At 46.3% G+C, this 26,508-nt stretch overlaps 1 protein-coding gene across 3 annotated transcripts in view; it reads left to right on the top strand.

The window, feature by feature from the left end:
• SLC25A33 (solute carrier family 25 member 33) overlaps nucleotides 1–25,878 on the top strand; it is a 29,857-nt gene extending 3,979 nt beyond the window's left edge. Inside the window, exons 1-7 of one of the 3 annotated variants that reach the window (XM_085079960.1) lie at nucleotides 13,196–13,378; nucleotides 19,376–19,555; nucleotides 21,813–21,890; nucleotides 22,135–22,235; nucleotides 23,268–23,334; nucleotides 24,396–24,676; nucleotides 25,315–25,878. In XM_085079960.1, coding sequence (XP_084936086.1) covers nucleotides 13,329–13,378; nucleotides 19,376–19,555; nucleotides 21,813–21,890; nucleotides 22,135–22,235; nucleotides 23,268–23,334; nucleotides 24,396–24,676; nucleotides 25,315–25,517 — 960 coding nt within the window. In that variant the 5' untranslated portion in view covers nucleotides 13,196–13,328 and the 3' untranslated portion in view covers nucleotides 25,518–25,878. Of the gene's footprint in view, nucleotides 1–13,195; nucleotides 13,379–14,233; nucleotides 14,587–19,375; nucleotides 19,556–21,812; nucleotides 21,891–22,134; nucleotides 22,236–23,267; nucleotides 23,335–24,395; nucleotides 24,677–25,314 lie in introns of those variants that run through there. The other 2 variants (XM_085079959.1, XM_085079958.1) reach the window with 2 other exon arrangements.
• The last annotated feature ends 630 nt before the right edge of the window (nucleotides 25,879–26,508 follow it).

Below are 26,508 nucleotides of genomic sequence, written 5' to 3'. Positions count from 1 at the left end.
TATGCCATGCAGCTGGTCTGCTTTGCTTTCTGCTTTGCCTGCTTACCTTTATTGTAGCAGAGACAATTGTGTTTTTATTCTGTTTTGTTCATATGCAGCCAGTTACAGAGGAGCAGAGTGAAGAAACATGATCTAATATAATGGTATTTACTAAATATACATTTCATGCCTGACTCTATACATCCTCCCAGTTTCTGGAGCATTCCCTAGCACAGGACATAGTGCCAACAAGAAGCTTCCCAACTTTTAAAGAAATACCTCTTCACTGCTCCCCGCCACAGCAAAGCATATGCATTTGTATTTTCTCTCACTGAAACATGGTTATTTCATTCACCTGCATCACAACAGGGAGAGAGAATGTTTGTGTATAGTAAAACAAGAAAGAAAAGAGATCACTGTGCAGACTGGAGAATGATTTCATTTTCTCTTCTGCCAAAAATATTTCATTTGGATGGAAAGGGGAATATCACATCTGCATGGAAGCCATTGGCCACCTATAAAGGAGGAGCCCAAAAGGCACCTTTCTTTGAGTTATATAAATGTCTTTAAACCCTCCCAGTGCCTCAGAATAAAGGGCTGAAGGGAGTCACATTTTTTGATATATTCCTTTTAAAACCAGTCCAAAGCACCCTTTTGCTAATGTCATGCTTACCTATCTTATATTTTGAGGCGAGAACACCTTTTCTGGACATTAGCAGAAACACAACCTCCTGGCTTTGATCAAACAGGGGCTCTGCAGGCTGGGCTGGCAGGTGCTGCTGCAGATGAGCAGCTGAGCTGGGGGAGTTTCCAGTCCAGTTTCAGTCTCTCACATCTGAGCTCCAGACAGACTAACCACAACCACAGGCTATGGCAACTGCGGCAGCAGCAGGGAGGAAGCAAGGAGCATCTGGCCTTTGACTTCCTTTAAAGAGATTTGGGGTTAGGTTGTTCTCTTTTTTCTCTCCCTCTCTCTGCTTCCTTCAGCTGCTTCCTCAGCTCCCTTCAGGGCTTCTCCGTGGGACTCAGAGGCAGACAGGATTTGAAACCACCCACCTCGGGGTGCCAGAGGAGACAGACAGCAGGGGCAGCCCCAGCTGAGCTGTGCCTTCAGCAGGACATGGCTGAAAAAGGGGGGCTGCCTTCTGACATGACCTCTTTGGGGTCACCTTTCTCCTCCTCCCCAGCTAACAGAGTTCACTTCTGTGTGGTTTCCATGTGCCTCTGCTCCCCAAAGTGAGCACACCCTCACTCGAGGACACAAAACTGTTCCATTCACAAGATACATCTTGGGCAATTAGGAATTTGCTGGGCAGGATGTCACCTAGCCAAATAAGTCTCTCTGTCTGCATTTTTTTTGTTTTTTCTTCCTGGCTGATGGAGCTGTGGTTTGTTTACTTATTAGTGTAGTTTTCCCCCCCTTTATTCTAAAGAGAAGCGTTTGAAGTACAGGTCCTTTAGAGGGAATGAAGTGTAGTAAACACATTAGGAACAGGGACGAGCTGAGGCTGAATTAGGCAAGCCCTCTAGAAGCGATATTTAACATTCTTAGCAGTGCTCAGGAGCAGAGCCCTAATGATGTGTGTATCATTGCCTGTTACAGAGCAGGGAAACTGAGGCACAGATAATGGATTGACTCACTGAGTGGCAGCAAAAGGCCAGGGTAGAGTCGGGGACTGAGCCAAAGTCTCTTGAATTCCAGTCCAGAGCTCTGTTCACCAGGACACAGTGCTTCTGGGTTTGGGTGTTGCCTGGTTTCTGTGTTACTCTGTCTGCACAGGAAGCAGTTCACTTAAGATGTGAATAAACGTGAATAGTGCTCAGAGTTGATTTTTTATTTCACCCTGTTTTCTTTTTAAAGGACAGTCTCCCAAAATAAATGTTCCCTTGAGTCAGTTCAATCTCTAGTAGGAAGAGTTTCCATGGAGTGAAGACCTTTACCATTAGAAGTGGACAAATGGGTGACTCAAAATTTTTGAAAACATAGCCCATGATCATATAACTTGCTATATTAGGAACTTGTGTAATTGAGTCTTCTGCTCAGTAACTTCTGAGAAAAGCTAGTATAGATACTTCAGGGAAAAACAACCCTGTCCTCCCTTTCCCCTGCCCCTGGATCTCTGTAAAAGACAACTGTGTAACATTAATTTCTCTGTAATCTCAACTGTCCCTGTGGGACCAGCATTGTTACCCTTCCAGCCTTTTCCCTGCTACCTAGAAATGGCCTAACCTCGATTTTGTCTCCCCAGCTGAGATTCCCATGGACTTTGACAAAGGGCCACTGGACACAGAGGCAGCACTGCCCTTTCCTCAGTGGATTCCCTGCTGCCCCTGGTAGGGCTTTTCCCCAGACTTGGGCAGTTTGTCCTGAGCAACTCAGTGCTGCGACTTTCCATCCCTTGATCACTTCTGTCTACTCTGACTCATGAGTACAACCTGACTGTACCTTCTTTATTGCTTAAATTACACAAATTTTTGTCACAAGGGCAGCACTGGTCAGGCACCGCCCTGTTGTGTCAGGATGCACTTTCCAAACCGTGGTGTCAGGACAGGAGAGGAGCCCAGTGAGTGATGGCCTCACTGAAGTGAGTGTATGCCTCTGTCTCCTTGCCCTGCTGGAGAAAGAGAAGGGGATGGGAACTGGAGAGGAAAACAGTTTGGAGATACAGGAGTTAATACCTCAGATACCTCTAGGAAGAGAGGAGAGTGTGAGGCAGACAAAGGGTGGGAAATGCAGTTTCCTGATGGAGGAACTTTGGCTGATACACTTGCTGTGAGTAACACAGACCCAGTGACCCATGTCTGATAGCTATTTATAACTGCTCAACAATGATGCCCTTATCATGAGGCCATGGGCAATGTCTGCACACCAAGCAAGGGGAGAAATCAAGGCAGAAGTGATGGGTTTTGCAACAGAAGTCAGCAAATTGCCAAGAGCCCTCTTCTCTGTGGGGGAGCAGAACACATGGTCCAGCAGAACACAAGGACTCAAAACCAGAGAAAGGACCCTTGGGCTACCCACACACTGTGCAGGGCTCCCAGCTTGCTTCACTGTGCTGCCCACTCCTTTCTCTCTCTCAATCCAGTTCAGGTGCCAGGCTGACATAATTCCTCCCAGCTCAGATGGGCTTGGGCACAGGGAGAGGCTGTGCTGACAAATCACAGCCTGATTGCTGGCAGTGAGGCCTCCACCAGAAGGTTCCCAAGATCTGTAAGGCACTGGACTGTGCTGTCTGTCCTTCTGCCTCCCAGGACAGAAACAGCAGACACCTGAAAGCAGAGAGCCCTGGCATCCATGCCTCCTTAAAGACCTGCCAGGCAGAAGGGACACTTTCCTAGTGAATGCACAGGAGAACCCAACTCCTTGACCTCTCTCTGACTTCTAGGATGAGCTAATATTTGGGCAGTAACTTTCTGCTGGGATAATCCATCTCTGAGTGACAGTGACACCTCTGTGTTCAGGGCTGAGGTTTGTAGGTCAGATGTTTGCCCAGTGCGTGGGATTCCCAGGAGAAAGTACCATGTTCCTGCAAGCTATTATTAAAGTCAATTATGTCTGTAAATATTTCTTTCCGGGTGGAAGGTTGAGGCGTTTCATGACAGGTAAGTCACACAAAGGACACAGATGGGTATTGATTGCCACACGAGTCCAACCTCACTGTTCCCCTCCTGCTCCCCCCATGACCTGCAGAACCGGTTCTCCCCTCCCAGAGGCAGCAACCTAAAACCCCGTGTAGCAAGAGGGGAGAGGGAAGAGCTGTGTGTCCAGCTCTTGATGTGACACTCCTTTCCCTGAAGGGCTGAAGGAAGATTTGACATGGAAACTTCCTTCACCCTGTTATCAGTGACTCGATCCCATCCCTCTGCCTGGCTGTCCCTGCCAGGCTGTCTCACGGGGTGTCCTTGTTTCAGAGGTTTGGGACATTAACAGCCACCTGACACAACTTAGCCACACTGAGAACACATCAGAGAGCTACTGCCTGCTGAGAAGTGTAAGCACCTAAAGCCCCTACCTGGTTCCTGTATCAAGGCCAGGATGGAAACCAAATCATCTTGTGAGCCTACTCTGTGGATGCAGTTTCCATAAGGAAGCCAGAGATGGCTGAAAGCTCCAGCTCCCAGGTAGAAAAAATGTGCCTCCAACCCATTTCAGTCCAGGAGATCAAGGAGATCAGTTTTATCCATAAACAGACCAATATTCTGGAACAAAGAATTCTGTAACTCTTCTGTTTTCTCAACTCGATCTTTATTTGCATTGTCAGCTCAGGACAATGTCACCCAAACCTTGCTCAACAGTGGACTGCACCAATGTTGCATAAAACTGAATTAATTGCAAAGAGCTGCAGAGATTATCTATCCAGTAATGCCTTCCTCCCACCTGAGCAGCTGCAGGCTCACTGCACTCATGTTCTCTTGTATTCAAGAGGCAGTAGAGAGCCTGACTTGTGTTACTGTCATGAATTAGTCAGTTCTTAAGCTTGTGAGAGAGTTGCTGCCACTCAGTCGTGTCAAGCTGCCAGTAGAGTTTCATTGTGAATTTTACCTGCTGAATATGGATGGTTTTGCTGTTGGGATAGAATTGAGATTTGCCTACATCTCATGCAATGGCTGAGCTATTAAGCTGCTCCTCACTTACTTTCATTTCTTGTGGCAACAGGTGAAATCAAATTTATTCTTGAATACTGAAAATTACCAGTGAGATGTGGTCAGTGGAGCTCAGGGATTTTATTTGATTTGATTAGATCTCACCTGCTCTTGTGCCCCATTCTCCAAACCCTCATTCCCACTGACAGTGCAGCTTCTCTCTGTGCCCAGGGAGCTGTGATTGCTGCCCTGGGGCTGAGGTACCTGCATTCAGCACTTTGATGCATAAATAACTTTGCGCCTCATGCTTTTCGAATGTTGTTTATACCCCACTGGCTGCCACGTCGTGTGCCAAGGTTATAAATACGCTGCTGCGTCTAGACTGTATCTAAACTTGGCATTGGGCACCCAATTCATGAGAGGAGTGGTTTCATCTCTTAGCACAAAGGACGTGCCCCAAAGTGTTTGATCAGGGGTCCAGAGGGGCTTGGCAAGAGACTTCTCTGCTCCTGCCATGCCAGAGCAGTGCTGGCCCCACTTGCTGAAGGGGCCTTGGAAAATCTCTTCCTCCCGTGCTCCAGAGCTCCTGGGCACCCAGCCCAAAGGAAATACCTGACCTTATCCTTTCCTGATGGGCTTCAATGCACCATTGAGTGCAAGGGGTCCAACACATCACAGACTCACCTTCACTGGCCCTGAGAGATCCCAGCTGAGGCTGGGCTTAGGCTCAGACTGGGACTGAGATGCCAGTGGGGTGCTGGATGGATGCAGGATGGATGGAGAGGGAGGACAAACAAGCATTAGCTGCATGTTAAAGCCACGCTGGTACAGCAGGAACCTCTGCAGGCAAATACAGAGCCAGGAGCAAAGCTGATGCATTTCCCCATGCAGCAGGAGTGTGGTAATTTGTACTTTGAGGACAGGAAACCACTCTGGGCCAGGTTTTCTGTGGCTGTGTAAAGGGGACTATGTGAACTCCTTCCCACTGCTGGGTTTTGCTGGGAGGCAGAGAGCACTCCTGACATATTATGGGGCTGTTCCATGATGGATAAATGACAGAACAGAGGATCACATCTCACGTCAGAACACTGGCTATGAACATTTTTTGTGGGCCTGCCTTTGCAGGTAGGGCAGAGGTGCCAGTGGGAGTGGTGTGGTGCCTTTGCCTCGTGGCTTTGCACGTGTTTGGGGAAACCAAGGGGTGTGTGGGGTGGGGGAATGCTGTGGGGTTTGTGTCGAGCCCTGTGTGCTGAATGAGATGCCTGCCCAGGAATCTGGCTGGGGATGTTTCTCCCCCAAGCTCTCCAGCGTTCTGGGATGTCCTGGGGAGCTGCAAAGCTCATTTCCTCAGCGCCTGGCACCAGCTCTGCTTCCCAGCTCTCGGCAGCCATGTGGAGCTGCAGGGAGGCCATGAGGTGAGGCCTGTTTGAGTGTTACCTGGGCAACAGCTAAACACTGACTTCAGATAATCGTTGTAAAATAGCTTAACATCAGGGTGATGAGGCAGGGGGAAGGGGGGCTGCCACTGCCCGTGGTCCCAGGGAGTCCCATAAACTCCTCAGTGAAAAGCTACTCGTGCAAGCCAAGTTGGCTGCAGCTCAGCTGTGCTCAGAGCCCTTGGCAAGCTGTGCCCAGGCAGGGCAGGGTGGTGTCCTGGTCCCTTCAGAGGCCTCCTGCACCATCACATCCAGTCACCTGCTACTGCCTGCCACCTCCCTGTGTTGTCTTTGGCTCTAAAGAGGCTCTGGATGGCTCCATGAAACATGTCCAAGGGGAAAGATTTACTCACGGCCTGTTTCCCAAGGATCCTCGAGGCACTGCAGCCTCTTGGCGCAGCCCTCAGAGCCCCTGAGCAGCACTCTGGGTCTCTGGCACCAAAGAAACTGCTAGAATTTAGTCAATGATAGCTTACTTTTGGGTTTATCCGTGAAACTAACAGCAAAAGAAAGAGAAAGCTCCAGGGCAGACTGCAGCTGGGGTGGTGTTGGGCCAGTCCTGAGGCTGGGGACATGTGTGACCCAGGCCTGAGACAAGGTCTCCAGGCTCAGTAGTGATATTGAGATGAATTAAGGGGTTTTGCTCAGTGTGGAAACATGACCTAACCTTGCACCTAAGCACTCAACCATTCTGCAGCACATCCACGGGACAGTGCAGCAGTCAGCCTGTGTTTGCTGCTCCCAGATTTACTGGAAAAGGGCTTGACCAGGGCAGGCTGGATAATACAGAGTCATCAGAGATGACAAGCAGTGCTCTGTCTCTGTGGTGAAGCTGGCCCTGCTGGGGTGGGACTCTTCCAGACAGATGGAGCTGCAGCATTAGGTAGTTATGGGAGGGATGGGATTGTGTTTGACAAGCAGCATGAGGTCACTTTTTCAGTCCCCTTTGGGTGAGATATATCAACAGGCTGCCGTTTGCCTTGAATGAAGTGAGTAATTTATTTTTTAAAATCTGCTTGTGCTGCTTCCCCTTCCCTCTTAACCCATTCCTGTCCTTTGCCTTTCCTCATTGTTTCAGTCAGAGATGACAAAGAAGTGTGAACTAAATCAAACAATGAATTTGCCAAGGAGCCTCTTTCTCTCAGTGGCCAACATACCCTCTGATCACATAGTGGCATCCCCTGCAGCTCCCACAGTCACCCCTTTATATCCATAAAACAGAAAAATTCTCCTTCTTTTACCTGCCTTATCCTCTTACCATGTGGGTCTTACAGTGGGATTAAAACTGCAGTGGAATGCTGAGGATCAGATGAAAAGGTGGCATTTAGGGCACATCAGCACAGCTGTTGGAAGAGCTGGTGAACCAGCAAGGCTGACATACCCACAGCACAAAGACATCCCCTGGCTCCAGGTTTCATTTCCCATAAGCCACAGTATGGTGGTATTATGGGATGGTAACAGGAAGGGTGGGCTGGGCACAGACCACAGGCATTCCACAGGTAGATTTATTCTGTGACTGCAGAGAGCCTGGATCTCTCCTGCTCTGCCTCTCCTGCATGTGGTTAAGGAAAGAGCAAGAGAAGGAGAAAGGAAATTAACACAACAGAGAACTTGACATAAAAGTGTTTTATATCATCTTCTATAAAACAACCCATAAATCCCTGCCCTCCTGCTCCACCCCTCACATGGTTTTCATTTTACTGGCTGGCTGGAAAGAGAGAAGTGAAGGGTACAAAGCACATATTCTTGGTGGGAGAGGTTCCCCTTCCCTATAGGTTTCCTCCTCACACCTTGTCCCTATGCCTACAGCACAGCATTCTCCTCTGGTGAGTAATCACAGTGTGGAGCAAGTCAGCATCTGTCAGCATCTGTCTGCCACTTGCTGAGCTCCAGGATCCCTGGGTGGGAGCACTCAGGGCACTGGATGTGGCTGGGGAAGCTCCTGCAGCAATGGCACCGAGGCAGCTCATCAGCATCAGGAAAAAGGGAAAGGACTGAGCTTTGAAAGATCCTTGTGTTCAGATTTGGTCCCAAGAGAAATCCTGAGATGTTTCAGGGCATTGCAGCTTATTCTGGAGTTCTTGGGGGAGCTGGCTGAGGAGTTTTCTGGAAGGATTTGGTGATTGACAGTGTCAAATTAATAGAAAAAGAGGCAGTGCCCATAAAGCTGTTACAATAGGACACCCAGTCCTTGAGGGGTTTATTGCTGTACTGCAAAGCCTTGTTGGCTTATTGCTCCTGTATCCCTTTGTAATGTTACAGAACATATTTAAATGAAAATCCTCATTCACTGAATAAAAAACAAATCCGGGAGAAAATATGTAGCAATATGTAGAAAAATTGTAGAAATTATTGCTCTTGTTTCTATAAAACTTAATCCTCACCTTGGGCTGTTGGAGCAGATTGTTTTAAGGCCATTCTGGACAGAAGATTTACTGAGCTGAATCTGAAGGTCAGGCAGAGCTTCAGTGTTGCAGTGAGAGCCTTGGTGATTTCAGGGGTCTGAGCTCAGCCTTCATGGCAGAACCAGGGTGTCAGGGATGAGGTAAAGGAAGTAGTCCTGGGATGACCCAATGAATCTTGTACAGCAAGGCATGGAAAATGCTTGGTTACAACCTTGTTACTTAATTCTGGAGTGAGGACAGCAAAGATCAAGACACAGGAAAGGTTGGAAAGGATTGTTTAAAGCTAAGCTAATGATAATAAAAAACCACATGTGGAAGGTAATAAAACTGATGGGATGGGCAGCCATTTTACTGAGCACTTTATGCTGATGTTAGCTAATAAAACAGCAGAGCCTTCAATAACTGAGCTCCTCTCCTCTGTGCATTCCATCCTCGCTTCAATTATTTAATTCCTCTTTAAAAATAACCAATCCTTCTTTCTAAGGGAAAGAGTGCATCAAGTGATTATGTGCAAATCCAAGGAGGTGAGAGGTATTGTTGAGATGAAGGATATTTCATCCTTGCAGGTATTTTGTTAGTTAAGCTGCAGAGAATCATGAACATGGAAAACAGCTATTCAGAACGCTGTCACACTGATAATGCTCCCACCATGTTTGTGCTGTAATTACAGCTGGGGGATGACAGGAGCACGTAGGTGATGCAGTTGTTACCATGATATCAGCGTTTAAATTGGAAGCAACTCTCACTCAGCCACATAACAATCTACTGTTCACTGGCATTACAGCATCATCTTTAGTCCCCAGCAGGGGCAAGTGTCCCTCCTGGCTTCACCAGTGTCCCTGCAGACTCCCTCACAAGTCCAGTTCTGACAATTTAGTCTGGGAAGAGAGGGAAAGAGTTGTTGTGTGGAAGATGCAGGCTATGGTCAGTGACTCTCACCCTCCGCTGTGCTGGAACTGGAATGCTCCTCCCAGGCTGGCCTGCTGCCCTGGCAGGGTGGGAAGCACCAAACTGGACCCTGTACCTTTTAAGTTCCCCACCCAGCCCACTCCCCATTCACAAGATGTTTGATCCCTGAGCTCACTCCTGAATGGGGTCCAGGTAGCTCCTTTGCTTCAGCTGCTCCTCCTGGATCACAGGCTCTCGTCCCATATGTTTCCCATTAATCCTAGTGTTGCCTGCAGAGAAGCTTGCTATGGGGATGGAGGGAAGTTGGTTCACATGGGGGGATGCTGCTACTCTGTTCCATTAATCCCCTTTTAACTCTCAAAAAATCAGGATTCTCTCTGCCTGTATTTGACTGTATACCCTGTATATGGCTCTTTAGGATATGTTTGCATTGAACTGCCAAGGATGGAGAAGCTCTGCTCACCTTTCCACATGGGAAACAGGAGGAGTCAGTACTCAGTTGCTGCAGCATGAGAGACAGAAGGAACTCAAATTATACACATTAACTCTACAGCCTTTAGGATGTCCGTTAAATCACTCACAATACTCTCCACAAAATTTTGCTGACAGCAAAGCCCAGTGATGTATCTTTTCACTGTGTTCTTGGATACTACACGGTCTTCACAAGGACTTTGGATACTCTCATGGACACACATTTTTCCCAAGGTTGCTCCCAAAATCTGGGCAATAACCTCAGCCATTCTGAGGGCAGATGAGTGCTATCATGATGTTGATCACCACCAGAGATTTCTTTGATGGTGCTGCTGGCAGGGATGCACTTTGGAAAGAGTGTCAGCCTCCCACAGACCCAGTTAGAGCAGACTCATAGATTCCTTTCACCAGGTGCTTTGGCTGCTCCAAGTTCAGATCCTCCGTATTTTCAGGAAGGAAACATAATTCCTCGTGCTCTGCCTTGACTATGTTTTTAATTTGATGCCAGAACATAGAGGTGTTGCAGGCCCCTATCTGTTGTTTTGGACTATTTTACCAATATTTCAGCTAACTCAGGACTTGAGAAAGATCTGTTGCAAGAATGTCAGACCCAGCTCCAGCTGCAGTCAGTGGAAAAAGAGTAACTGCCTTGAGTGGGAGCTGGACTGGGACCTAAAACAGTGAGTGCAGTGGTGCTGCAATGTCTTTCATCTCAAAGATGCTGGGTGAGATCCAGACGATGCTGGTAATGGTTGGGAAGGTGCCAGCTGCTAATGATGTGGAACAAGCTGGTGAGTCCTTGCTCCGGTTTGTAGGAAGCCACCAGACAAAACAAGTCCCAGGAATAGCCAGCACAACCCTTTCCTGGTTGGGTTCATGCTGTACTGGCATGGGAGTAATTTAGGAACTTCCCCTGATGTGGCTCCTGTGGTGTCTGATCTGTGGAGACCACAATGCCTCTGTGCACATTTATCCTCATGCAATTCCCTAGAAATGCTCAACAGGCTGTATCAACAGTGTCTGGAACACAGAGTTTTCCCAGATCTGGCCCACTCTGCTGGTGCTTTGATATGTTCTCAGCATGACCACAAAATCTGCTGCCTTCCTCTGACCTCCCTGGCTGCACCCACATCTCCTGGGCCAAAACCTGCACCCTGCAGCTCTCAGAGGAGAAGGGCACCCCGGGATGGAGGGGCAGACACATCTCTGTGTTGGACCCCAGGAGCTTCATGTGCCAGGGCTTCAGAAAAAGTCATTGACTGTCTGAGCTTTTCAGGACTGATCTCTCCTTGGAGATGCGTTTGGTGAAGGGGAGCAGCAGCCACAGAGCATCTTCAGAGTGTCCAGGGTGGGTGACAGGTGTATGTAGGCAAAGCTGGAGGTGTAGGCAGAGACTGCTCAAGATCAAACCTTCCTGGACTAATAATCCTCCCTGCTCTCAGGTGCCTCTGCTCCTAACATTGCTCTTGCAGTGCTCTCTGCTGGGGAATGAGAGGTAGAGGCAAGCAGGCCAAGCATCCTTCAGCCTGGGCTGCAGACAATTTCACTGGCTGAGGAACGATGTGCAGATTTCACTTATGCCTTGCTCCAGTGAATGTGTGCAGCATCCTCTGGCCCAGCCGTGCAAACCAGGCTGGATCTGTGCTGCAGGAATGAGCTCCTGGCTGATGCAGAAGCAGGTGGCACAAGTGTCTAGGGTCAGTAATGTGTTGCTGCTCTCTGTGTGACAGTGGTCCCCAGGCAAACAGTGTCTCGTGCAGCTTGGAGCACATTCGGGCTGCCCAGTCCAGACACCCATCTGGAACTCGTGCCACAGACTCCTTAATGAGCTCAGCAAGACAATTAGATTAGTGTCTTCCACCGCTCCCACCGTGCTGCTGGCCATGCCATGTCATGGCAGACAGGATAATTGATCACCTAACAACATTAAACCACAAGCTGTTGATCACCTGCCCTCGGGTTTGGTGGCGGAGGAGCACTTTTGTCACTCCGCAGCTGCAATTCCCGCAGCTGGAAACGACCTGGGGACAAGGGAGCCTCCTGCGCTGCGGGGCTGCACCCACCAGGGGGCGCTGCGGGGAGACACCGCGTGGGAAAGCTCAGTTCTGCAAAGCTCAATTTGCCCAGTTTTGGTCAAAATAGCACTTCTGCCTCTCTGGCCTTGTGCCACTGTAGAGTCCTCCCTAAATTAAACCTTAATCCTCAAACTTCAGTCCTCCCTAAACCACCTTAATTGGTGCTCTTTAGGGGCAGTGCTCCACATAAAAATCCTGTAGCTACTTTACCGGCATTGTATAAACTCTCAATAACTTGTAACTTATCCCTAAATATTCTCAGTAAATTTAGGATCAGATGATGTTAAGGTCCCTTCCAACCCTTAGCACTCCGTGATTCTATGGTTCTATGTGTCTCTGGCAGTACCAAGGAGCATAAAGCGAGTAAAGATGGTTCTGTAGGAGTCGAGTGTTTAAAAGATGTCACCTCAGGCCTGGTAAATCTCAAACACACCCAGGGCAGGCTGCACCCAGCTCCTCCCTGTCTGCCCTTACAGCTGTTTTCTACCGCTGCCCATCTTTGCTTTTGCATGGCCCATAGGCAGCAGAGCATAAATTAGGCTGAAGTTCTAAGCAGTAAAACTTCGCTGACCTTCGCCCGTCCTGCTCAGCCTGGCTGACACAGAAACAGCTGGGAATGAGCCCTGCAGCCTCACCGCCGAGCACTGTGCCAGGACCGGCCTGGCAGCCAGCTCGGGGTGTCCCTGACAACAGCCAGCCCTGGACACATCCTTCCCGGGTCCCTCGTGTCCGGAGCTTTTCTGGGAAGCCGCTCGGTGAGTGGCTGTGCCGAGCCTACGCCTCCCGCACACCCCCGGCCGGGCTGGCACCCAGCGCACGGAGCTCTCCTGCTGCTGCTGCCGCCAGCGCAGCCCGGCAGCACATCCCACTGCCCGGCAGCGAGCGGAGATCCTTCCTGAGCTCAGCTGAGGGCAGGGAGAGAGCAGGGCGACAGCCACGGAGTGAAACAAACCGAGGGAAAGGATTCCTGCCCCTTTAGAGAAAAATGGCCGTTTTATCGCCATTTCACAGCCCCAGCATCTTTGCGATATTCACAGCAGCAAATCCATGTTTAAGCTAGGAAGCTGTTCAAGCCCGTTGCCAAGGGCAATAGAAAATTCGCGTACATAAAAACCACGCAGACCTCGAGGTTTTCTGTAGATTTTTATGCCTCGTTATAGATTTAAGTGTTGCAGGCTGGACATTCCCACAAACCGATGGCACCCGTCCTGCCCAGCTGTAAATACATCACCGCAGGGGACAAAAGCCTCCCACCGAATTTCGGGTGCTCGTGACGTCACGGGGCGGGTTGTCATGGTGACGCCGCCGTGGGCGGGGTCTCGGCGGTGACGTCACGCGCGGCCGCCGGTCACACCCCCGGCGGCGTCACGCGCGCGCGGCCCGTTCGGCGCGCGGCCCGGCGGCGGCACCGGCACTGTCACCGTCACCGTGACTGTCCTCATCCTCTCGTCCTCCTCCTCCTCACCGCCATGGCGGGCGGCCCGCAGGAGAACACCCTGCTGCACCTCTTCGCCGGGGGGTGAGTGCGGCCCGCGGGGCACCGGGACGGGAGCGGGCAGGGACAGCGCCGGGACCCCGCCGTGCCGCGGGACACACACGGGCTCGGGCCGCTGCCCTGCGAGCTGCTCCTGCCCCGGCGGGAGCCCAGCGGGGCCTTTCCCGTCCCCAGCCCCGGTGCCGCGCGGTCACAGCCGCAGTCGCGCTGTCGCGACATCCAGCGGCGTTCAGCGGCAAACCCGGGAGCGGCTGCGCCGGGAAACGGAGCTCTGACCGTGCGGCTGCTGCCGGCCGGGGGATGTCCCCCAGAGCCCGAGCCCACAGCCGGCTGTGAGGCCCTCAGCTCGGCCCCCAGCTCGGCCCCCAGCTCGGCCCCCAGCTCGGCCCCCAGCTCGGCCCCCAGCTCGGCCCCCAGCTCGGCCCTCAGCTCGGCCCTCAGCTCGGCGCTGCGGTGACCCGCAGGTTTGCTCAGCGCCTCAGCGCTGGGACTGCACAGAAAAAAGGGAAAGGAGCGGGCAGGGAGGGCTCGAGAAGGTCCTGGTGCTGATGGGTGAATGACTTGGCATGCCAGGCCGCTTCTGTGCAGCTCTTGCTTCAAGGACTTGTAAACTGTTGGTTTGGTTTTGTTAAAAGGTAAAGGTAACAGCTGTAACCCGCAAGCTGCCAACTAGAAGCCGTTCAAAAATTAACTCATTACAGTTTATTTTACGGTAGTTTAGTAAGATAATTTTATGGTGTAAATTAATTTTTAATCATCTGTTGTGCAGATTGAGTGCACTTTTGCCCCTGTCAGAAATACTTTATTTTCATTTTTAACAGCTTAAATTATCTAAATAATAGACTTCCACAGTGCTTGTCAGCTGACAGTGGTTAGGAAGCCAATATGAAACCTGTTGTTAGTTTAAATCTGTCTAATAGTAGACCATTGGTTTTTCTGTTGCTTAACAGGATACTTCAGTCTCCTCTGGCACATCCCTGGAGCAATAGGTTCATTTAATATAATATTAAACCCAACAAAGCTTAAGTTTTTCAGAAATACTGCCCTTCTGCTGGCTTGGATACTCTGCACTGAGTCCTCTCTCTGCCCTGCCTCCCCCACTTGCACCACAGCAGTACCTGGAGCCTGGGACAGAAGCTGGACCTGAGTGTACATGTGGAATTTATTTGGATAGTAACAATGCCTATCCAGAGCTCTTGGTGTCCTCATTGGACTTATCAGACTATAAATAAGTAAGAATTTTAAACTCATCAGTGTTTTAATCTAGTACTGGGTGGTCAGCATCTTCCTTAGTGATTTACTGTCACCTCTGCCTTCTGCAGGGATCACAGTAAACATCTTCTGCAGGAAGTCACCAGGTCTTGTGTGCCTTTGAGAGGTCTTGCAGGGAAAGAAGGGAAACACAGCAGGGAATGTGTCCCTGACCACTCTGGTAGGATAGGGCTGATCTGGTTCAGGAGTGATGAAAATACAGCACAGAGAAAAGTGATGCCCTTTTAGGGTAAACAGGCTTTTAAAGGGTCAGTGCTGGGCCTGTTTCTGGTTCTGCATTTCTTGTTACTTAAAGAGACACAGGAAAGTGCCATTATTTCTCCTGCTGTGATGCTACAGAGAGGAAAATGAGACAGCAAATGTAGTCTTCTCCTGCTGCATCTATTACATCCCAGGGAAATTTTAGAAAGAATGGTTGGTGTGTTAGTGCTTGAGTAATAATCTCCATTGAGGTTATTCCTGAGACCTCAAAATATCTGTAGCTTTGCACTTTATTTCACAGAACCCTGTTTTAATAAATGGGTTTACTGTGACATAAAGCTGTTTGCATAACCAGAACCTTGGATAAAACTACCCATCCAGCCTAAGAAAATGTTGGAAGCTCAGAATATAAGTCATGTAAGATGCTATCCTTTGTTCAGTTGTAAAGTGTTTTTCTGCAGATAAAAGGAACCAATTCACTTGAAGTAATTTTGATAGAGACATCGATATTATGATGGCTTTCTGGGGAGATAGGGATGGGCTGTGGTGTCAGATTAAAAAGTAACTCATATCTTTGTGTTTGCACAAAGCAGGCAGGCCAGCCCTAGATATTCACTGTGGCTAGAATAGAATGTTTAATACTTCAGAGGCTGGGAGTGATGAAATGCTTTTGAATGTTGCAAAGTGCTCTCCAGTTGTTGAAAGAGATGGTTTCCTATTAACCAGGTTATGCAGGCAGACAGACTCATTGGCCCTTTAGTTTCTTTTTGTTAGTTCCTTTTAATGCTTCCAATAGCAACAGCAAACCAAAGAGTCCTCTTGGTGTTTTGATGGGCTGGAAAGGTTTCAGGAGCAGCAGAGACAATGATGCCTGAGTTGCACAACAGATACAAGTGTGTTTACAAGTCAGGGTTCCTGTTTCCCTGCTGCAGTCAGTGCAGTTGTTGCTTGTTTTTGTTTGGGAAAAGCTGCAGCAGCAGAGGTTATTCCATGTTGTCTTTCCAGGTGGAGGAATGCTGATTACTACAGAGATTTCCTAAGAAGTGGTAGTGTTAAGCAATGTGCTGATGCTGACAAGCCATTTGGGAAATGTTTCCATTTGTAAAGTGGAGAGAAGCAGCGTTCACCTGAAGATGTGTGTGTGGAACAGGACAGTTGTTGTAATGTTGTACATTATGTATCTCCACGTATCGCCAGGTTTGACCTGTTGAAAATACTCTGCCATAGTGTTTTGTTTCTAGGGAGGTTTCTATCCTTTTCTCTAAGGACAGATCTACACACTGTTTTGGGATGTTTGTAAGAGGCTTATGCACTAAACACTGCTTCACATCTCTGGAACTGTTGTTCTGCACTGAGGCAGCAAAAAAAGCCTGAATCACAGTATGAAGGCTTGGAGATTTTGCCTTGATTGCAGCTCATGATTTTCCCAAATCAAATTTCTCCTACTGTATATCCCTGAATCCCTGGGTTTGTGGCTGTTTGTGTAGCTGAGGTTGTTTCTCCTTTTTTCCCAGATGTAGGCATGTGGAACACCCTAGGAATACAAAATGTTCCTTTTGTGCACAGTGTGTTGTTTTTCAGGCATCTTCCCAGGGGATGATGTGTGGAATTCCCATGTGAAGGAAAATAATCTCATCTGAAAAAGCTGTCCAATACTTCAAAGTCTTTAGTTGAACTATCTGCAGTGTATTTATATTTGGGACATAATGTGTGCACACTGGTGATACTCTGAGAATTGCTGTTAGATAATGGGTTTTTTTCATAAATGTTGCACTGACAACATAAACTGAGCTGTTAAAACTGGTGTTGCATATACTAACTCATCATGCTGGGTATCAGAGGATTACATATGCATTAGCAGAAGTACTTAAATATTAAATGCTGCATAAATGAACTGGATTACTAGGCTAAAAAGGATGAAAGGCAAGGAGTGGGCTAGGAAGGCAAGAAGACAGCTGATGTGGGAGAGAATATGCCAGAGAGGCTAAAAAATTGTAGGACAAGGAATCACTAGACTGAGTAGCTGATCATTCAGAAATAGAAAATAGAGTTTCAGTGCTCTGAATTTATAAATTGTTACTGTCAAAGTATTGTTTTAATGTGAAATAAATGGGGACTGAAGACTGAATACACAGTAGTGGAGCATTGGTAGATAAATTAATTCAGAATTAAGGCAATCAAATTACCTTCATGAAGTTCCCCAGACTTGCAGTTGCTCTGGGGTGTATTGATTAATCAGGAGTTAATTGTGTGTCTGAATTGGATGGACACAGTCAGAAAAGCAGCAGTGAGGGAGACCCTCAAAACACTTTCTGCTCCAAGTAGTGTGTGAGCTGTGGGAACAGGAAAGGTTTTGCTGGAGAAGCCATTCCTGATGGGCCTTTTCCCCTTGAGATCTCATTTCAGAGAAATGTGAGCAGTGTGAGATGCATCCGACAAAAGAGAGGAGGAGGAGGAGCTGAAGCCATGTCCTCCTGGGCCATATGGACCCACAGAGGGCTCAGCTCCAAGCCCTGCCTCAGTACACGAAACAATCAGGGCTGATAAGGTCTGTGAGCACCGTCACTTTGGAGCCAAATGACCCAATTTCAGCTGCTGTATACTGAGTTCCATGGTCAACTCAGTGACTTCAGTCAACACTCCAATGAACAAGTGCTTTCAAAGGGATGAATGCAAAGGAATTATTACAGTGTCTGTCATTGTGGATGTGTGGGTTGTCCCTAGTTTAGCTTTCTGTCTCTTTCAGCAAGGAATAGGAATAAGCAAGGACTTTCTCACCAAACAATGCTGTTAAGTCATATTGCCAGTCTCCATGAAAGCAGTTTCTTCTGATGGATGCATTTGCATTTGAAAAGCACAGTTTGGGGTCATACTTGGACAGAATCTTGCAGAACATGAAAGCTGTGGTGAGGAAGTTGTGTTCCCTGGCCATGAGGTCTGGGGTGTTCCTTGGAGCCTTATAAAGAACCTTGATTTCTGTGGTTGCACAGCCTGGGTGGCCACAGTGTTAATGCAACTGTGGGGACTTTGGGGTTTTGGCAGAGAATGGTTTCTGTTCATATAAAATATACTGGGTCAGCAGGCAAAATAAGCTACACCGGATAAAGCATTCCTGGTTTATATCTACAGCTTGGATCTTTTTGCTATTCTTTTAATGCCCTTTCCCTTGAGTTTAAAAAAAGACTCTCCTAGTAAGGTAGTTATGTCTGGAAGGAGCTTTAGAAAATGCGCACTAATACCTTTATTAATGTCTTTCTGTGGATCTCAGTTCCCAAATTAGCGCATGCAATGTTCTTTAGCAAGCAATGTGGCTTTTTATACACAAGAAAAAGGGTACAATTATTTTTTTAAATTCATCTCCCTTTCATAGGAAACTACTAAAATTACAATTTCACACGAACATCAAAGAGAGTTCAGTTGTTGACCCAGAGTGTTTTCTAAGGAAAATCGTAAGCAGGTTTCTGAAGAAATCACATGCTTTGACACTTGTGTAAACAAAGAAAATATTTCCTAGTCAGGTCAGTTGTAGTAAATGCCCTTGCAAAAAACCCGAAATATTTAGTTAAGTCTTCCTAAATCCCACTGTGTTTGAGTAATAAAATGTAGGTATAGTACCTTTTAGCCAACATCAGCATTATGTTTAATCGTGAAGTTTGCTAGCAGGAACATTCAATTACTTAAGAGGAACAGCAGCAGCACAGAGAGAAATAATTTGACCAGTCACTTTCCAGATCACAGATAAAAATGAAAACTAGGACCCAAACACTTCATGTTCTTGGCCCAATGTGCTTTTTTTGATGCTCAGTCTGACTGTATTAAGATGAATATATGCCTATAATAGGATCGTGTATATAATATCTCATTTTTGTTCTTCTGTTATCAGGGTATGAGAGGTCTGTTCTTTAGTAGCTTTTCTGCCCTGTTACTCTGTTTGCCAACCATCCCTCTCTGCTTGCTGCTTCCTTCCCTCCTTCCCCCCCAAAAAAAAGTTGATATCCATTGTTTTTAAGAGTGCCTAGCTTAGTGTAGTTTTGATATTTGCTACTTCTAAAGACAGTTTTTTAATCGTAAGTACTGAAATGGTGAAGAATTATATTGTTTTTTTCAGTCAGTAGTGTCCTAATCCCCAGTGGCTCATTCTTTTTTGGCAGCTTCCTGCTTCCCATAAGAAAAATCCATCCAAGATTATGTCTGTTTTAGGACAACAACCTCTGAAACATGGATGCCTCTGAAGTTTTTGCAGGCAGAATTCCAAGTCACGGTAGAACGTGGGACCAGTCCCATGATCAGGGATTTTTTGTTAGTGTTGGTATCACCTTTGTGTTTGCCAATCTCATCACTACCCATGACCATTCTAACAATCCCTCCCCCAGGCCATGGGAACAGATTCCCTTACCTAATGCCAAAGCTGCCTGTTTCCTAAGGATTTGTCCACAGTGTGGAATTGCTGGAGACAAGTCTTCAGATTTGATTGCCGTGCTGTGATTTTACACATCTGCGCAGCAATATTTGTCATACTCTGTCTTCTGTTTGAATTGTACTTTGCAGGTGTGGAGGAACAGTTGGTGCCATCTTTACATGTCCCTTAGAGGTGATAAAGACGAGGCTTCAATCTTCAAAACTGGCCTTCAGGACTGTCTACTACCCCCAGGTGCAGCTGGGGACCCTCAGTGGGGAAGGAATGGTTCGGCCAACATCTGTATCCCCTGGGCTCTTCAGTGTTCTCAAGTGAGTGCTGCTCCTCCTCTTATTCACTGTTCCTTGACACACTGATCCATTTCACTTCACTAAAATATAATGTCTTGTGGGGTCCTGGAGACTTTCATCTTCTCAGCTGTAGCTGACTTACTGAGCTCTCCTTTGCTGTTAAATGTTGTCTTTGCTGATCATTATGCATTAGTCCTGTCTATACTTGTCTTAGTCTCTGTTAAAAGCCTTGATTGGTTCACTGCAGTGTTTGATGCTCTAGCTGCTCCCTTTCAGTTGTGTGCTCATAAAGGAAATGTGAAATTATCTAATAGCTGCTCAATAGCTGTACCAGCAACTATGCCAATCTCTACTACTGTATTTTAATACCAAAGCACCATCAACTTAGGGTCAGACTTCTTGCAAAAGGATTGAGTTTGTTTGGCTGCTTGGGCACCCCAGGGTGATGCAGAGGTCCTGCTGAGATCAGGTGGCAGGAATGCCAAGGAAAATACCGACCAGCAGTGCAAGTTGAACGATTTTATGTAAGGCCAGCACGCTTGGCAGACTGCCTGGGGAGAAGCTGCACAGTTATATAACATCAGAGTGCTAATTCAAATTCTCTGCAGAGCTCTGGCTGGAATCATTCTGGGACTTGAGTTTCTGTATTGTAAACAGCCTCCTTTCCCCTGCCAAACATTTCTTTGTCTACTCAGAGGTGAGTCTAGAGCAATTCGTGACTGAATGTGTAAGGCAGTGCCAGTTGCCTCTGATTTTAATTTCCTTTCATTTGCTATCTTTTCACCTTGCAGCATTGGACTTCAGGCAGCTGTAACTAAAGAAAGTGAAAACTTTTAAGGCAGAAAGTTCTTAATTCATCCTCTGGGCCCATCTTTTTCTGGGGTTGTCTTTTTTTTTTTTAGGGAGAAAGGAGAAGTTTTACAATGGGTCAGCCTTTTAATATATTTATTAAGCTCATTAAGTTTGGTGACTGGGATCTTGATTTCATTTCACTTCAGGAATTGCTTAGCTGTGTGTATTGCCAAGTTTTCAACCTGATTAGAAGATTGAGAAGTGACAGCAAAATATTTCTGCTGTCATTCCCTTGCAGGCAGCATCTATGAAGAGCAGATAATGCTATTCATTATGACCTGAGAAAATACAAATGTAGGAAGAAAGAACTGAAATTCAGTCCCTTACTTTCACTCGTTAATCTCTTTCTCAATCCTGATTATTGCAAAACTGGACATGACTTGGGAAAATTGCATGGCTGAGGAAGGAGCCATCAGAGCCCTACCAGTAAAATTGTTCTGTAAGAGTTAAAGGTGTTAATTATGAAAGCCCCTTAACTGATGTAAATAGAAAGAAAACAGGTACCCAGAGGGCAGGCTAAGCCTGCTGCTGATAGGGAGCACTCCAGAAGGACAGGCTGTTTTTGTCTAATCCATTTAAGATTCTGATGAGTTAGCCCAGCTGGAATCTGCAGTCGTGACTGTAAAGTGACAGAGAACAAGTAGTTGGTGGATCTGTCTCCTTGGAGACACTCAGCCCTGGAGTTTATACAGAAAGTTCAACTCTGCTGCAGAAAACAAAAGTGTTTCAGAAGCTCATGTAGCTCCTCCTGTCTATTGAGGTTGGGTTTGAAATCTGTGGGGAGCACTCTTGACAGTGGCAATGGCCTGGAGAGCAAATTGTGAAAAGCTGGCAGTTCCAGTGGGTGCAGTGAGCTACCCACAGAGCCTGGAGTCATCTGGAATTTCTTGCATGGTTTCCCCATGGTGAGCTCAGTTAAGAGAGCTGCTGTCTAGCAGACTGTGCATTCACACAGTTTGTAGGATGATTGCCACATTCAGCTTCCTCACAGGAAAAAGCAAGTTTCTAGGTAATTGTGAAAGGAAAAAGGATTTCTTTTTTCATATCTCTGTACAGGAAGCAAATTCCTGAATTGCTTTGATACAGAAAACATTAAAAATATCTTTGTTCATCAGAGTCAATTATCACTGGATTCTCCATGAAACTTTAATTCATGGAGACAGCTTTCAAAGAATGGAAATTTTAACCTTGTGCTATTTGATACCCATTTGCCTGTAGAGCACTGAATTTTATGGTACAGTGGCTTTTACTCGGTGTCTAATTCTAATTATTTTGAAGTATATCACATAGATTAAAATCTGACAGCTTCACAAGTCATACTCTGTGCTTTTGTGCAGTTCTTTTGGCTCTCTACCTGACAGAATAAGAAACTTAACTTTTAACCCAAATACTATCTTTTCCCTCCCTGTTTGTTTTTTATTTTAAGGTCAATTCTGGAAAAAGAAGGACCAAGGTCACTCTTCCGAGGGCTAGGTCCAAACTTGGTTGGAGTTGCACCATCAAGGTAAATAGTTAAACTATTCCCATAGTTTAACTTCCCATAGCAAAATAGTCCTACCCTGTGGGTGTCAAGTCAAATTGTTGCACTGTAGCATAAGGGAAGAAAGAAAATAAAAACCTCTGTGTCCTTGTAGATGGAAGTAGTCATGTGGAGGCCCCTTTGGAGGAGAGAGTTTTGGGAAAGAACAATAATTATCTAGTTTGACATTGTCTGTATTACATTGCTTTTCTCCTTTTTTTCCCCACAGAGCTGTCTATTTTGGATGCTACTCCAAAGCCAAGGAGCAGTTTAACAGCATGTTTGTGCCCAACAGCAACATGGTGCACATCTGTTCTGCAGGTTCTGCAGGTGAGTGTTTGTAGTTGCTCTTCCCCAGTGTCCAGCCAGAGCAGGCAGCGTGTGCATTGCTATCTGAGATGGAGGCTCTGAGATATACCTTCATACCTGAAAGGATTTATGCCAAGCTATTGTTGCTACAAGACTTCTTCTAACCCTCTCCATAGTTGGGAAATTAATCTGAGTGGATCATAAGCAGGGCCTGGGCAGTCTGTCTGTGCAGGGCCTGGGCTAACACACCAGTCCTGGCTGATACCTCTGGTTCATTGTGCTTTATAAACAAGTACAGATGCCAGTGGTGACACGTGCTGAATATATGCACTTAATATGAGTGGTATATTCCAAAACCCAGGAGTTTGCTGGCTCCTCTGCAGAGGAACTGTTTTTCCGTTCAGCATAGAAATATTTCTAGATTGTTGTTTGCTAATTTGGGATGTTTTTCCAACTGCAATGCTCTGCTCATGTCTCTTAATGCAAGAAAAAAATATTAGTAAACCCCATAAACTTCTGATACTGCTTCTGCCAAATTGTTTCAGGATGTTGTATTTTTCCTACCAGGCTGGGGAAAAATAGTTTGTTCTTGTATTGTAGGAAAAATACTGCAGAAAAGCTCTGCAGTAGTTCAATCATCAGTCACCAGAGTGGTCACTAAAAATAATCGTTCTCAAAGCCCTTAATTAGGGGTGGGTTCTGTTAATGAGTGGCTCAATGGCACCACCTAGAGCCCTGGGGAACATGAGTCCAGTTCAGCTTTGTCCCCATGGGTTTCCTCTGAGCTGGAATTCCACAACCCATCAGTAAGGAAGGATTCTTGTCTGCAACAGTCTTTAAGAACATGACACATCTTAAAATGGGTGCAGAAAGGAAGAATCCATAGGTTGATGCCTCCTGAATTTTAACATGAAATTGCAAGCTGTTCACCTGTGTGGCTTTTGACAGCTCTGGGTAGAGCTGGTGATAAAACTGTCTCACTGCACAGGATACAAGGTTCATGGCAATACAATGGCCTGGATTCAACTGTAAGTTTGGTTTTCTTTCTTTCAGCTTTTATCACAAATTCCCTGATGAACCCTATATGGATGGTGAAAACAAGAATGCAGCTGGAACGGAAGTAAGTAACTGATGGAGGGAGACTGGATGTCCTTGATGGCTACAGGAGCCTCTGGAAAACTGAACTGTTGTGGTTTTACTCGTGGCTCTTTGTACTTTGATAGATCTTGCCCCGTTTTTCCCTGACTCTCAGTTCCACCTTTCAAGCTATGTTTCTGTGTGGTCAAACTAAAGGTTCAGGTCTGTGTCCCTTTTGGCAGCATCACTTGTACTGAACCCAGATCAGCCAGGTGTGTTACTGCAGCCAGCCAAGGTCACTGATCCCACATCACACAGCTGTGCTGCTCAGGCAGCTTTAACAGAAAGGCTGAGGGCTTTAAATTGTGAGGGCACAGCAGTTTACTTTAACAAAACTTTCTAGAGACAGTAAGAATCTGCTGCAGTGGTTTAATGTTCTTTTGCCTCCTTCACCACTGTGTTACTGTAAACCACACCTCCTGAAGACAGAGGGAATTTGACAGCAATCTCTTTTAGTTGAATGATTCACAGTCACTGGTGGATATCAAAGCAATAAGGGACTCTGCTAATAATGTGACTGCTTAGAATGGAAATTCCTTCCTGCAAGGACATGCTAGGTCAGATAAAAAGGATCTTATAAGGCACGACAACTTTATAAATAATTTATAAGACTTAATTCTAGCACTTCACAGAGTGGCACCTTTGAACTGAGTGCTGCCTCTTAAAATGAAGGATCATTTCTCATGCAGCAAGCCTCTGTCTCTTGGCCTGCTCAAGATGGCTTTAAATGGAATCACTGGTTTGACAGAAAGCAGTGTCTCTTCAGTGCTTATTGTCTTTTAAAGCCCTGGTGTGAAATGCGACAGACTAGATTGAATTTGAGCTGAAGGAATTAGGAGTATATACTAGTGAAGTAGCAAAGCCAAGTGTGCACTCTCAGCATCATAGTCCTGCTCTGTGCAGCTTTCCTAGGAGAATTTTAGAGTAAAACTCAGAGAACCATTTCTGTAGTTATAAAAACTTTTGAAAGCCAAAAGGGTTTTTTTTTTTAATATTAATTCTTTTTCTTGGCTCATGATATTCTCTGTTCTGTTTGTTTTTCAGAGTGAGGGGCTCCAAACCGATGAATGCTTTGCAGTGTGCTAGATATGTTTACCAGACAGAAGGTATCCGTGGCTTCTATAGGGGCCTGACTGCCTCCTATGCAGGGATTTCTGAGACCATTATCTGCTTTGCTATTTATGAAAGTTTAAAAAAGCACTTAAAGGAAGTCCAACTGCCCCCTTCTTCTAACGGGACCGAAAGGAACTCGACAAGCTTCTTTGGACTGATGATTGCTGCTGCTGTTTCCAAGGGCTGTGCCTCTTGTATTGCTTATCCTCATGGTATGTTAACCCTTCCATTTATGAGTGCAGTAGAACAGCTGTTGCCTGGAATCTAAGACAAATGAAGGGGTCTAGGGCTGTAAAACTCTTAGCTGTTCAAAGGGCCAAACGCACATTACTTTGGCTTCTGCACTGACATTTTCAGTACTGGTCCTGCCATTCCTAGTTAGACACGTGGTTGGTGATTGGGACTTGCTAGTTTAAAAACAACTCAAAAGCTACAAAAAAATGATTGCCTGTGTCTGTTCTCATTAGTAGCCTCAGCTAGGTAAGTACCCACAGCCTTTGGGATTCTGTGATCTGGTTTTGGGAAGCACTCATGGACTGAACAGTGTTAGTCTTTTTGGATAGATGTGAATGATACCATGGTTGTGTAGAAGGGGCAGTATTGATTACATGAGCATCAGTAAAGCATTTAGATCTGTAGTAGCTTCAATGAGCAGATCATTCATTTATTCCACATGAAAGAGAACTCCTCTTTAACTTTTCCTGTTGCCTGAAGGGCAGTGTGTCCAGGGTTCCATGGCTGGAATTACTGGCTGGCAGTTGGTACAGAAGGTTTCATGTCCGTGGGGTTTGCATGCAGGAGCTTTGTTTGGGCAGGTTTGTCTTGCTCACTGTGGTTCCCTGTTGTGCAGAGGTCATCAGGACACGGCTGCGAGAGGAAGGCACCAAGTACAAGACTTTCATTCAGACAGCTCGGCTGGTGGCTCGGGAAGAGGGGTACCTGGCCTTCTACAGAGGACTCTTTGCCCAGCTCATCCGGCAGATACCAAACACAGCCATTGTCTTGTCCACCTACGAGTTAATTGTGTATCTCTTGGAAGACCATGCAAAGTAGCAGAGCCAAGACTCCTGCTACAGACTGAAGACCAATTTCTTCATTGAACAAATAGTCCTTTAAGAGACTGGTGCAGGTGGCAGTGCTGGTGGAAAAACTACAAGTCTGTGACCACCTGTGGATATTTCCTTTTGGACTCATGCTTTCTAAAAGGTCTCAAGTCATTAACGTTAATAGTTAATTATAATTTTTTTTAACTTTATGATAATTAAACTGCTACTAAATTAAATTACACTATTTAATTTAATTATATATTTGTCCTTTTCCTTAAGCACAGCCATATGTGGTCAAGGAATGTACCTCATACTATCAAGTGATCTCTTGGACTGATGTTCATTAAAACTGTATTAAAACAGGAGAACTGGCTTGGACATTTGAAACTGTCTTCTTACCACTGGGGTCATATTGCTTTTGAGCACTGAAATAGCCTAAGTGCCCAAATAAGTTTGAGAGTAGTTCTGGTTTTTCTAAGGTGCATTGTTCATTGCTGTGTGAACATCCTGGAGTGTTCAAGTAGGACAAACTTATTTCTCTGTTTTGATGGTATGAGCTATGCACACCAGAATCTCTTAGAAAAGCCACTTGCATTGGCAATATGATTGTGGGAAGCTTTTAGTAAGAATGTAATTACAGCTCTGTGTGCCCCTGTGCATTTGGGTTATGGTTTTATACCATGTTTATGTATTAACAGGTCTGTCGTGACTTGGCTTTTAGACCTTGCTTTTGTGCAGGCCTGAAAGCATAACAACAGTCAGTGACTGTGGCCTGGCTGCCCTGTGGAAATACCATGAGGTAGAGCTTTTCAACAGTTCTCATTATACAATTCTTACCTTTCACTTAAAAATCAAATATCCTGTGTACTTGAGATTAGTTCGTCCAAAAACAATAGAATATGCTTTCATTTTAATAGTCTTCCCCACTTGTATTGCAGCAGCACCTTGTGATTAAAGCGTGGCATATGAATTATTACTGATAGTGCAGGATAACATAT

This window comes from Lichenostomus cassidix, chromosome 21, assembly GCF_008360975.1.
Source record: "Lichenostomus cassidix isolate B80296 chromosome 21, HeHo_3.0, whole genome shotgun sequence".
NCBI classification, from domain to species: Eukaryota; Metazoa; Chordata; class Aves; order Passeriformes; family Meliphagidae; genus Lichenostomus; species Lichenostomus cassidix.
This window is presented reverse-complemented; position numbering and strand designations above follow the sequence as displayed.